General features: G+C 44.2%; 1 protein-coding gene across 2 annotated transcripts in view; it reads right to left on the reverse strand.

Moving 5' to 3' along the window:
* Positions 1 to 14,154, reverse strand: part of PDZD11 (PDZ domain containing 11) — a 60,008-nt gene that overhangs the window by 19,351 nt on the left and 26,503 nt on the right. For both annotated transcript variants that reach the window (XM_078640175.1, XM_078640176.1), the window contains exon 3: positions 11,055 to 11,138. In XM_078640175.1, coding sequence (XP_078496301.1) covers positions 11,055 to 11,138 — 84 coding nt within the window. The remainder of the gene's footprint in view (positions 1 to 11,054; positions 11,139 to 14,154) is intronic.

Below are 14,154 nucleotides of genomic sequence, written 5' to 3' on the forward strand. Positions count from 1 at the left end.
TGAACCCATCTGGTCGCAGGGCTTTCCCGGTTTTGAGAGTTTTGATGGCTTGTTCGATGTCTGCAGCGGATTTGGGGAGGTTAAGGCCCGCCTGTTTTTGCAGCGAAAGGGAGGGGAGAGCACAATTACCCAGGTATGTGCTTAATTTAGTGCTATTAAGTTCTTTGTTTTTACTATACAAGTCGCTGTAGAAATCTTTAAATATGTCAGCAATTTTAGTGGGATCATTGTGTGACGTCCCTGATTTATCTACTAAGCACTTAATAGCAGTACGTTGCAACTTAAATTTCAGATAAGATGCAAGGCTCTTACCAGCTTTGTTAGTTTGGCATAATTTGAAGTTTTTGTGGTTCTTAAGCCAGATTCCAGCTCTCTCACTAATAATCTTGTTATATTCATATTTTTTGCTCATCATGTCATTTAGGGTCTGAGGGTCTTTAGAAATCACGTGTCTCTTTTCAAGTGTTGAGATCACTTGCTCTAGGCGTGTTAGGTTATTGTTGGCGTCCTTGTTCATGGCTGCACAAATCTTAAGTATGATTCCTCTAACAGAGGTCTTAAGGGCCTCCCATCTCGTAAGGTTGGTAGTATCCCCCTTCTTATTGTGAAACAAAACACTTTTTAATCATGTAGTTAAGAATGGAAGATTTTAGAAAAACACCAATCGTGTTAAAAAAAAAAAGCACATTCTGACTTTGGACTGGAAAGTTAATCTATTCAAAGTGCAGCTGATGAATAGGAAGTGAGTTCAATTAGACTGTCTAGGTTTTGTTCATCTTTCATGATTATATGGTTATTAAAATGGAAAATGGCAAAAGTAAGTTTAACTATGAAAGTCTGTGGCTTCGGTGTTTACAGGACAATTATCAATTTACCGCACAATTTGTAGATTTGAACAAAAATTCAGTTTCTATATCAAATGGATCTAAATAATACTTGACAAAATTTACTGAAAAATTTGCCTTTCTTGCCACATAATTTAGATAAACTTTAGCACATAATTTGAACCTTAATTATTACACACCCTTAGTGAGTGGCTTCAACAGAAGTAAAGTTCTGCAGAGAATGATGTCGTAGTACATGCCATGAGTGATGTCATACGTGGGGTCAAAGGCAGTGTATGGAGGGGCCCAATTTACAGTTGGAGCTGTTAACTAGAACTGCTGAATTTGTTTTTTTTTTAAATTCAAAATGTTAATGTGGTCAGTGAGAAATTAACATAACTATATCATTACTATAACCTTTGTTTTCTCCAGTGAATTTCTAGGGTTTATCTTTAAATAGAAATAGATCTGTTTATCACACCTAACTAGAACAAGACGTTAATTAATGGGTTTTTTTTAAACCTAGAAATTCACTGAAAAAACCCAAATGTTAGTGTGTGTGTAGTAGGGTGTGGGGAGGGACTGGCCTCTCCTTCCAGACCTCAGTGTCATATGACAGGTGTGCATTGTAGGGTATGTGAATGAACTAGCCCCGCCTTTCAGACCTCTCTCTCGTATGACAGGTGTGTGTGTGTGTAGTATGGAGTGGGCAAGGGCTGGCCTCTCCTTTCAGACCGCTCTCTTTCATGACGGGTGTGGGTAGTAGGGGTTGGGGAGGAACTGCACTCTCATTTCAGACCCCTCTCTCAGATGATGAGTGCTCATAATAGGGTGAGGGGGATGGACTGGCTTCTCCTTTTAGGCCTCTCTCTCAGATGACAGGTGTGCATAGTAGGGTGTGGGGAGGGACTGGCCTCTCCGCGGAGACCCTACTCTTGGATGATGGGTCTGCATATTAGGTTGTTAGAAATGCCTAAACTCTACTCACAACTCTTCGCTAGCTCATGTGCGTAAATAGTAGACTGATGAACACGATCCCCACTAAGATTCCTTCCTACAGGGACAAGTGTGCATACCAAAGTGTATTCACAGATCACCAACTCCTTCCTATGTTTCACCAATTCAGCAAGTCTCATTTTTTAGGTCTCGCCTAGACGAAAGCAAAGCGAAGCTTTGCTGTCTAGGGCGAGACGACTTATGTTGTTACTTCTGGGGGAATGAGGACAGCAATCTTCCACGCGCTTTTTCTTCGAGATTGTACCTCGTGAGCGCGCACGTCGTCACTCACACATGCGCACAAAAAAGCCATACACACACTGCATATACACACGCACCCCCCCTTAAACAGACACACGCGCACACAGACAGACAGACAGACGCACGCTCAAACACACTCAAACAGACACACACACACGCGTACACCCCACCCCCACTCACCCCTCCTCTCACTCAACACACTCACCTGTTCTGGCGGTGCTCGGCGGCGGATCTGCATCTCGGGCGGCAGTAGCGCTTTGCGGGGCTCTCTCACCACATGAGAGCCCCGCCTTCCCCATGCGCCCGCCCGCTCTTCACCCAGTCCCCCATCTCGGGACCGGGACTCAATGCGGAGCCTTCGTGGCTCCTCGGGCAGCTCTCTCTCCCTCTCGCCGCGATGGGGCGGGACTTCCGGTTGGGGCCGCGCTGTGATTGGCCGGCTTCCCAACCGCTTCCGGGTCGTCGCAGGCAGCGCGGCGGCCCGGCGGGGATTTTTCTTATAGGGATAAATTCTCCTACCACTTTAGCCACGTTCCACCTCTCATTTTCAGTAAAACTCCTCCAAATTGCAGACTATCTTGGTGTCTATCTTTGTAAAGGGTGCACTCTTTCAAGCTTTAACATTTTTCAAGGGGATACTTTTATAAACCTTACTGTTCTTAAACCAAACTCTTTAACAACATTTTCTTTAAAATTTCCAATTTTGCTCTCTAGTTGTAAAAACTTCTACGGGGAGTCCACCATTAAATACACATTATGTTAGTTTACTTCGCTTGTTTCTCACGCTTGATACATCAAATTCGTCATCAAATTTTACGCCTAACACTTTTAAAAGCCACCAGCCGCCTCTGCCTTATTATGGATGTTTTAAAAAGGCAGAGCGAAAAACCAACGTTCAAAAATGAACCAGCTCTGAACACAATAATCAACGTTTCTGTCTGAGAGGTTTACGACATTTGTAGCATATTTTTAGACATAATTAAAGAGATTCTTTTATAGGTGATGGATAGTTCAGTGCCAGCTGCATCCTGTGTCTTGTCGCTATAATAAACAGCTACATTTGGAATGCAGTGGAAACAGGAAGCAGAACTCGGAGAGAAGTAAACCAATTATGAACGACGAAATGCAAGCCATTCATCAGCCGAGCTCGGATCAACCTCTCGAGGAAGCATTTGACATCCCATCAGGGCATACTAATCTCTAGGACGGAACTAGGCAGGCGGGCAGACCTTCCAGGCGCGTTTCTGGAAGCAGGCCAACCAACAGACAAAGTAAGCATAAAAGAGGGCCCCGGAAGGGGCGCTCAGTATTGGACTTCCGATAGTGGAGTTTTTCTCTGCCTTCCCAGGTGCAATGCACAGCAGCAGCTCTAGGAAACAGCTGCACGCTTTTATTAACTCATTCTGTGTGTTTGTAGGACGCCTCGGTGTCAAAAGACAAGGAAACTTTGACGGCAAGCTTGTTTTTTTTTTCTTTAAGCGATACCGGTACACCTGCTTTTCCTACAGCAGTTAAAACTGCCAGGCTTCCTGGCTACCACCACCAATGGTTATGGATTCGAGTTTAAATGTGTCACTACGTTTGTCTATCTAGTAGTTATTCCATTTTATAGTCAAAACATAGCATGTGAGATCTACTATTAAACAATATGACTCACGATTCCACCTGTGGATAAAATTCCTTCCTGATGGATTTGTCATTATTCAATCACAAAATGTTTCACGACGAACGACTTTATATCACTAGGTACTTTTCACACCAAGTCTGCTCGCGCCAGTTGAAGAGTGAGGGCTTAAGCTTTTACTACAAAGAGGGTAACGTCTAGCTTGCTTTAGATATACCTAGACCTGTTCCAGAATTCTAGCTGTCACTATGCTTGACACGGCTAACTGAATTGTATTGGCACATTACTTTGTAATGGAATAAGCAGACATTTACAAAGCCAGTAGCTCTGGCTTTAATATGCTAATGAATGCAAACTGAATTTGTACATGAATGTATTCTTATGAGTTAAAATTGTAAAGCCAGACCTAATTGTTTTGCTTTATGGGGAAGCAGGGAGCGTTGACCTTCACAAGGTGCCCTGGATTAAGTGAAGGAGTTTTGGGGTGGGCGTACTGGAAGAGGACAGTAGAGGGGGTTCTGGATCAGCGTACAGTCGATCTCTCCTGGGGTGCACTGCATTTCCTTATGGGGTCAACAGTATGCGAATTTGTGAAGACTAGTGTATTCTTGGGCTGTGAATGGTAGTTTGGGGTTATAAACAATGTACTGAGGATAGTGTATGGCATCAAAAAAAGGGGACAGTAATCAGTATAAATTAGTATTCTGTGGCAGTCTGAGCTTTAAGTGGGATGAAAAAAACGGGGGGGGTCTCCCAAAGGGGCGGGCCTATGCAATTAAGGGCGTGGCCGACTTGTATTTTGCTGTTTCTGTCATTACATCCAGATATATGATACAAGTAACAGCATACCTACAGCAAGTCAGGACTAGTGGCTTTGTCAATTGTTGTTAGTTGCATAAAATAAATAAGCAGCAACTATGGCTTGTATATAATATTGAAAAAGCTTCCACTTACCGCCCTGGTGACACCACAACGATTTTGCTGTTCCTGAGATTCAAAAAGAGAAGGGAAATCCAGACAGAAAATGACCAGACGCGGTCGGTAATGGGTGTACCTGCAGGGCGGTGACGTGGGGAGGGGGAGGGGCAGGGTGGGGGGTAGTAATCTATGGATTACGGAGCTTTACAGGTAAGTAAACATTTAAATAAATAAAACGAATTTCGTTGCGCGCACTGCATCGCATTTGGGGATGCCGTGCACACAACGAAATTCGTTTTATTTATTTAAATGTTTACTTACCTGTAAAGCTCTGTAATTCATAGATTACTGCCCCCCACTCTGCCCCTGCCCCTCCCCACATCACCACCCTGCAGGTACACCCATTACCAACTGCGGCTGACAATGACTCTCTTTAATGGATTTCCCTGCCACTACAACGCACACCTGGCATGACGTGATGCCGTAACTTTTCCACTAGTGAGAAGTGAGCAGTGTGAGCAGGCTCACATCGATGTGCCTGCTGTCACTGCAGTCTGGAAAAAAACAGACCGCCTGTGACAGGGCACAATACTGAGCCCGACAGAGATACGTTTCGAGGCCTCCTTTAAAAAACTGCTGGTGAAACCCCGCCCACTTAAAGCCCTGGTGGCAGTATAGAATCAGGGTCTCCTAGAATTCAGTGATCATAGTATGATGTACTGGAACTCTGACAGTGGATGCTATTCTAGGAAAAACAAACAAAAAATATGATTTTTTGTTTACAGTGCATATAATGAGATGCAGTATTCATGTGTGATGATTCAGTGGACTTCTGAGATGCAAAAGAGTCCCTAATGAAAGTACTTCATAGGAGGTGGGATGATACACCAAACAGGCTCTCAAATTGAGAAATGAATTATCCACTCGGTGAAGACAAAGCCCTCTATATATTTGAACAACTTGGTAACATTCGGTCGGGCAGCTAGCCACACTGTCATACCTGAACTAAAAAATAAATCAAGTGGCCCTACTTCTCCACAGGGTGGAATTTGGAGGCCAGCGACTGTACTCTTCCTATGGTTGTTGAGCTGAAGGTAGCGTCTGTCACTTTCTGACTGGGAGGTAGTGACTTGGAAAAGAGGACAGGATTAACAGTTTTTAGGTCTCAGCTGGGCGTGGCAGGGCAGAGCCCTGCTCCGTTCTCCGAGAGATCTTGTAAATAACAAGATTTGTAAAAGGTACTCTAAACCCCGCCCCACTTTTCCATTGGGTAGCGTCAGCGTTTATGGTAAACGTTGGCTTTCCTTTGGAAAAGAGGGTTTTTGGGTGCCATCCTGTCCACTTTTTGTACTGCCCCTCCCCCCCCCCCCGGACACGATAGCCTGCTTTATGGCTGCCGTAAAGACTTTTCTTAACTGCTTGTTTAGTTAACAAGCAGATAAGAAAATTATTCAGTACAGCCGTGAAGCAAGGGAGCTGTTCTGAGCACTCCCCTCTCCTCTCGCACCCATCTCTGGAATTCCAGCACAGACAAGCCTCCTGTGACCTCCCACACCACCCCCTCACCGTGCCCGCTCAGCTGGCATGGAGTCTATAGAGAAATAGGAAGAGGGGAAACGAAATGTAAGAGACAACAAAGTTACAGGACAGCGATGAAGATCCAAAAGTGAGAGAAACGAAAGTGACAGATTGCAGAGAAAGAAGGAAGAGGAGCGCTCCCCCACTGAGGCCCAGACAGCTCTGCCGGTGCACCGTGAGCATTCCCTGCAGCCCTCCCGCTGCTCCAAGCACAGCAGTCCAGCTGTTAAATGAACAGCACTCCGTGCACAGCTCTGCCGATGCACCTAAACCCCACAACACTCCCTGCTGCTCTGTACACTCCTCTGCCGGTGCACCGTGAGCATTACCTGCAGCCCTCTCGCTGCTCCGTGCATAGCACTCCCGCTGTTCAGTGACAGCACTCCGTGCACAGCTCTGCTGGTGCACCTAAACCCCACACCACTCCCGGCTGCTCCGTGCACAGCTCCGTCGGTGCTCCATGCACAGCACCTCCAGGGCTAACTCCAGGCTCCTGTGGTGATTCAGTGGGGGAAAGGGGGACAGAGATCACTTGTGCTGCAGCGGATATGCTCAGTCTCGGGCGGGATAGGGGCGGATGGATGATTCACTGTGTGATCTGGTGGCCTGCAGAGACCTGTGCAGGGTTACTCACTATCCAGTCCAGGGTTAATCCACAACCAATAATCACCCAATACCCAAAGCATCAATACAGAACTGATCAGTTTCGCCGCCAAATGCCCACAACGAGGTGGACGAGCTGGGGCGCAGGTTCAAGTCTGTTCCTAAGGGCCTGTGGTACCTGCCACCTTGTTACGCAGCCTCTTCCTCCAGTCTTACAGGCTCCCATAGCAGAGCTATCCCTCTGGTTACACAGCCTCTTCCTCCAGTCTTACAAGCTCACAGCAGAGCTATCTCTCAGGTTACACAGCATCTTCCTCCAGTCTTACAAGCTCACAGCAGAGCTATCTCTCAGGTTACACAGCATCTTCCTCCAGTCTTACAGGCTCCCACAGAAGAGCTATCCTCGGGTTACACAGCCTCTTCCTCCAGACTTACAGGCTCACAGCAGAGCTATCGCTCGGGTTACTCCTCCTCATTTTATCCAGTGGATTAGGCATGCTCCTAGTCCAGCTCCCCTCACCTGCCTTAGTCTCACAGCAGAGCTATCCCTCAGGTTACACAACACTTCTAATCCGGAAAATATATTTAGGTACTCCACATAATTCAAAATGCACTTATTCATAAATTCATCCCAGGAATCTGATTGATTGGTGCTCTATGCTCTTTTGTGAATGTCACCAGTAACCTGTACCCCCTCATTTTTTATAGTTGATCGTTGGAATGCACCCCACTTGATCTATAATCTTAACCACATAGTCTTTATGCATTCGAAATACTGGTGCCCCAAACCACTCTAATTTTGCCTTGCATTCCTCTAAAAAAAGCATTTGCAATGCAATAGGACTCGCAGTTACGCGAGTTTCAGCTATTGGCATTATAAATACCAATGCCCTTTACTTATGCTTTAAAAACAAAAATAAAAGGCATTTTCATTTGCAATGTTAATAGTCAATAGCAAATGCCTTTTATGTTTTACAGAAGATAAACAAAATAAAAAAAAAAAACAATGTCATTTACAATGTCAATAGCTCAAAATAATGTAATTGCGAGACCTATTGCATTGTAAATGCTTGTTTTTTTAGGAAAGAATTAACCTTCTACTCATCACAGTACTTATGTCTTACACACTCCCTCTGAATGACAAGGGCCACAATATGCATTTCAACCAGTACAGTGAATTGAGCACTCACCTACTCCTTTCACTATTCACGATCCTGAGAGTGTCCTGAGAGATTGTAAAAAATGTCACAGCACTTATGCCTTCGACCCCTCCTCTCCAAATCTATGGGTACAGGCAGTTGCATAACAAACGTTGAGGGGCCCACGCAAAATACATTTAGGGGCCCCCTTTGGACTCACTCTGGAGCTCTCAGGCCAAGGGGCTGGGCTGAGGGGAGGCCCTGGATGTCGGGGCTCCCACGCACTGCGGGGACTGCAGGGGCCTTTGATATGCCACTGGGTACAGGATGCCCTTCAGCTGCCCCCTTTTATTGCTTATCTACTTCATTTCCACAACACCTGCAATTTTTCAGTCAATATTGGCGGCCATTTTATTTCTAAAACTCTAACAACAAGCAAATCATAGCAAGATCCGCAAGAGCCTTTATGCTCCCGTAAGAGCTTGAGGGCTCATGGGAAAAATGGGCCTCTCCAAACCAAACACAGGGCTCCATTTTTGGGTCTCGCCTGGCATTAGCAGTGCGCATGCGCTGCTCTCGTCATGAGAGTGCCTTTTGCTATTGATACATTTTTCAAACTCATTTAAAGGCCCGCCCCTCTTTCCAATTGGCACGCGTCATCGTTTATGTTAAACGATGGCGCGTGATTGGAAAGCGGGCTTCTCGGTGACTGCCTTGACCACTTTTAGGATGGCCAATGTGGACAGGCCGTCGCCATTTTTGTTTCTGGCACAGCACACCACACACTGCCATACGCTCGTGAAGTCAGCCCTCCCTTCCTCGCCAAGCCAACTGGGCCTCTCTGATCCCTGGCACAGGGCACACTGCCAAGCGCTCGTAAAGTCAGCCCTCCCAGGACCGGCTGCCCTCGTTTGATAATGTGTGTATATTACGGTGTGTGCATAATAGGGTAATCTGCGTATTTTTGGGGTGATATGTGCATGCTAGAACGCTGCTGAATGTTATGATGGGTGTGCATGTTATGGTAGTGTTTGCATGTTACGGTGTGGTGTGCACTCAGCGTGTCACGTCGTGCATACTCAGTACTGGGAGTTTACTCAGTATATGGGATCGCCAAGACTGGGTCCAGAGACGCATTGAGCACACATGCACCCCCAAACTGCAAACACACCGGCTCTGCCCGGGCAGTTATTTCTGGTAAACACCACGTTGGCAACATGAATTGGATTACATTGATCAGGAGAAGGAGGTGTTATTTAGACATCACTGTCTCGGCTGATAGATGGGCGCAGGAGCTGCCCCATGAGCTGTGTTTTACCTTCAGTTATTCCTTCTTTCCCTTTTTCTCCATCTCTGAACTTTCGATTTTCTCTACAAAAGTTTTTCTCCTTGATTGTTGATTGCTCCCATCAGCCTCTTCCTTTATTAGGGCTCTCCTTTACCCCCAACTCCTTGATTTTGTCTTTATAAATCGGATCCCATTTCCCTGTTGGTGAGAACTGTGTGCGTCAGTCAGTGAGTGAATAAGTTAGGTAACTTGGTTAGTTTGAAGGGAGGAGGGAGATAAATATAGAATGTGGAGTTGGACTGGAGACATGAGGGCCGGGATTAGGGTGGGCGGCTCTGCCAAAAAGTGGCACATTACTTCTGTGCTCCTCGACCCCCCAGGAGGTGCAAGCCCTTCATCTAGGGCCGCATTAGGTGTGAGGCGCACATTCAATACAAAGGAAGACTGGACTCTGGAGTTGAGCAGTGACTGGTTGGGGAGATGGTGTATGTATATCAGCACCGAAATCGGTTTAAACTAAACATTAGATTTAGGGTAGGGAAAAATACAGTAGCGTGAACGTTTTATTTCGGTGTTGACTGTGCGCTGTGCTGTTTTGTAATGTCGCCACTGCCAGACAATCACATTTAGAAAAAAAAAAAAACACAATTCGGAAACATGATCCGTGACTACATGCCTCCTTTAGATAAGAAATACCCTTACCACAGCCGTTAAGCAAGCGATCCAGTCCAGACGGGCAGTCCCAAAAGGAGACAGGGTGGTAACAAAAAAGCCTCATTTTCAGTCAGAGGCCACTGTTTAGCATAAACGATGACGCCAGCCAATGAAAATGATGAGCGAGGCTTCAAGTCCCCTTCTGAAATCTTCTCTACCGCAATATGTCTCGCAGAGCGAGCAGCGCATGCGCGCTGCAACGCTAGGCAAGACCTAATAAAAACAGAGCAAAGTGCTTTGTACTGAGTAGCCTTCACAAGGGCATTTCATCAGTGGGACCGACCAACCATGCACCCTAGGGAAAGTAAAAAGTCGATGAACAATGTTACAGCTAAACCTAATTAGGGCACTCCTGTTAAGAAAATACATATTTTAAAGGTTCTCTCTTGTTTTTGCATGCATCAATTTGTTTATTTCTTTAAATTTACGCATAACCAACTGTACCGGGCTCTTGGCTTGCCCAATACTTGATCATCCAAACTGGTTAAAAAAATTATTTTGGATACCCCATAGTACAAAGTTTGCAATTTGATGTTCTCTTTTTCATAAATGAAATCATGGTTTAACATCTACACTCATTAATGGCAGGTCAATCACAGGCAACCTTGATCCCTGAACACAAAGATGGAATGTGAAAAATCAAGACAATATCATGTTCAGGTGGGTAAACTAGTTGTGTTAGTCAGTTCTCCCAGATCATGATGGCAATTATCTCAGTGTTCACTCGAAGGGTGCATCAGTCACGATTAATGTCTAAAATTATCACAGCAGGGATAGCTGAAAATAAGAACTTTAAACCATCCTTAAAGAAAACCACTTATGTTTATTTTTTTATTAGACTCCGTAGAGAAGGTGGTAAAAATGCTTCAGAAGTAATCTCCAAAATTCATCCAAATACCACGAGCAAGCACTCCCATTTTACGCTGCCGAGGGCCTTCTCATCATCAAGAATAAAGGATCCATTTCCCTTTTTGTAAAATGCCTTTTGAGAATTATGCCTCCAATTCTTCCTAATCGAGTATTTAACAACTCCTTTAAATCAGAACTCCCATGTTTGTGTGAGATTTTTAGTAATGTAAAAAAACAGATGCCACACGAAAAATTCTCACCTGGGTTCCTGGGGGCTTCTTCAGCGTGATGGTTCGTGGTAGAAACTGAGTTAGTTCATTGTTGTAGTCCGGGTGGTAAATTCTCTAAAAACATAAGCGAGTTTATCAGTACAATGTGTGTGAGGTGGTCATTCCCAAGAGCATACAATAGTATTCCTTTAGCATCTATGCAACATTCGTCAGCCAGAGACTGCCAGGTAGCTCACAGCCAAGAAGAACATGGGTCATATGCTCAACACATGGCAATCTAATAGTAATTCAGGGTACAAAACCTTAAGAAATGTCACATGTTCTTTCCAGCTACATTCCTAATGTTATATTTTATATGGTAATGGCATGCAAAAAAACTGTCTTTTCAATTTCCTACAGTAGGTGGTTTATGAAAAAAGTTGCTAAAACATTCTTCCAATATACCTATTTTTGTGTGTTTAAATGATATGCATCCAACCTGGGCCATAAAGAGAAAGTTGAAGATGTAATCATGTTTACAAATGTGATCAATATTTTGTTATTTTTAAGCAAACATGAATCCTGAGACCACAACCAGAGCCATGCAGTCCTGAAAATAGCATGGTAACAGAAGGGTAGAGTTTGAGTTAGAGGCAAAGGAATGTTATTGGTCTTAATACAGTGCCTTCTACCATCAGTGTGGGACTCTAGTGCTTTATTGATCTGGGTTCCAATACAGTATGATTGTGGGGTTCAAACTAATTAGTTGTTGACTGCTGTGTGCGGTTTGAACCCATTTGTTTCTTAGAAGCTGAGATCACAAACAATTAGCGTTCGCTTACGTGAAATGATTCCCCAAAAGGTCTTTGCATTATTGTAAGAGTATGGTAGAATGACTGCGCTGTTTAGCTTTCGGCTGGGTGTTCGGTTCCCATTGTCCAGCCGAAGCAGTTTTGTTTTCCAAAGGCTTCTCTGACAATATTTGCAGGTATGATGCAGTGTTATGCACACACCGGAGTGCTATACCTAAGCTATTGTGATTAGAATGATTCTAAGATGCATGTTGAAGCAAACGTGCTGTTGAGCTGGAAGTGCTTTGACAACTAATGGCTTAGGTACGGTGTTCTCATCGCTCTCAAAACTACAGGGCTCACCTGCACTTTCCTCTGAAATGACAACCACACCGGCCCTTAAATCGATCCACTGGCTCGCATGAAAAGAAAACGCATCCCTTGAAACACTTTGCCTGGTATGCAAGGCACCCCATGGCTGCACACCAAAATAACTTTCAAAACTGCTTGTCCTGAACCACCCAATGCACACTGTTCATCCATTAGTCAGTCTATTCACCTGTGGAGCTGCCTACATGAATTTAAATTGTAAATGTTATTCTTCAAATTCAGAATATCTTCACCAATGGATCTTGGTAATCATATCCTGACCACCCTGGATCATATGTTCTGCTCAACTAGACAGCTAGGGCTGGCTATGCTTCTGAACTCAGGCCCTTAAGTCTCTTTCTCTTTAAAGGTTATATCATCAAGTTAATATTATCATTATCAGCAGTTATCTCCAAGCACGGCCCATTGCTGCTCAGTGATTGACGGATTACCCACCACCAATTGTAGAAAATATACTATAATGCAAATTGACACCCACTAAAAAGCTCTCCGGAGCCAGCACAGAGTGGTTAGCAGTGATGGCAGATAAGTTTCATAACTAGCACATCTCCAGTGTGTCAGAGGAGGACAGGACTCTGAAAAGGGAGGTGAATGCTAGTGATACTGGTAGGAAAAGACCTGGCTGGCAGCACTGGAGGGTCCAGGGTGGCTCCAAAATGCATGCAATGGGCTGGAGGCGTGGCAAAAGGATATCTTGTGAAGAGGAAAGGTGCCAATCCTTTAAGGGCTGGTGTCCACAGTGCAAAATGTCACAGAGAGGTCCAGCAACACCAACAGTCCGGTGAGTGGGCTTCTATGTTATTCAACCTATCGATTTAAGTGAAGTTGTCTCACTGTTACCATCAAGGTTGCAAAGAATGAAAATCTGTTCTGAGATTTGTGATATCATTAAGATCGATGGTTGATGTTTTTCAGAAAGAAGAGATTCGGCTTACTTTCAATGTAAAATAAAGGCATAATTGTTTTTTTTTTTTTAAATGATGTTGTAAGCGATACTATTTCCATTCTTTGAGTAAAGGTTCTGCAACTACATAATCTTCATAGGACACGGATCTGAAGTGTGAAACATTTTGTTGCCTTCATACGAGCTAAACAGACCAGAACTCTTCAGAAAATAGTGTACGAAAGACTAGATGGATAATTCTACTTATTTTGAGAATTAATATTTGAGATGTTCACTTCAAGTAGTTTATTTGGGTAAAATGGCTATTAAAAAGAGAGCATGAGAATTCAGAAAGTGATTCACTAAATATTTAATTGTGGGGAAGAAGACGTTGGCAGATTTGAAGTGGATCATATTTTACAAATACTTGATTTTAGCTCAGCCAATCAAGAGTCTAAAAGGTTTCTCCAGCAGTCTGTCACAGTAGAGCGATTGTGATTAGATCATCTGGAGTAGTTCCAGTTGTTTGACTGAGTGCCCACCAGCGTGGCCATCTCTGGGCTACCAAATAGCTTTGGTGTTAGTGACTTCAAAGTCCGCTTTTTAATGATCTAACACATCTTTTCACGGAATGGTGACCGAGCCAGAGTTCGCAGATGCTAACCGTTTTTTTTAATAAGAATGCACAGAAGGCAATGTGTTTAATCTGATATCATAAAACGATATTCTCAGGACTTTGGTGTAGATCGGTTAGGATGAGTCAAAGAAATTGCTAGAGTTTATTGGGACAAGCTAGATGCTCTAACCAATTAAGAGACACAGGCGAGAGGACTTCAAAATATGATCAGGTTTAGAAGCTCACTTTACTGGGGATTGGTAATAAGAGCTGTTCTAAGACACACACACTCTTTAAAGCAGCAGCCAAGGTGTTTTTCTTGCCCTAGAAAACTACTAGGTCTATTAAAAAGACCTCTACAATGAAGTGAAGATTCCCGGAGGTAAATAAATTACTGAGAAGTAGTGGGATTTTGAGTTGTATCGTCTGTGCAATGTGGGATGTGAAAGATCAGAGTTTTAGAGGGGGCGT

Source organism: Lissotriton helveticus, chromosome 4_2, assembly GCF_964261635.1.
Source record: "Lissotriton helveticus chromosome 4_2, aLisHel1.1, whole genome shotgun sequence".
Lineage (NCBI taxonomy): Eukaryota > Metazoa > Chordata > Amphibia > Caudata > Salamandridae > Lissotriton > Lissotriton helveticus.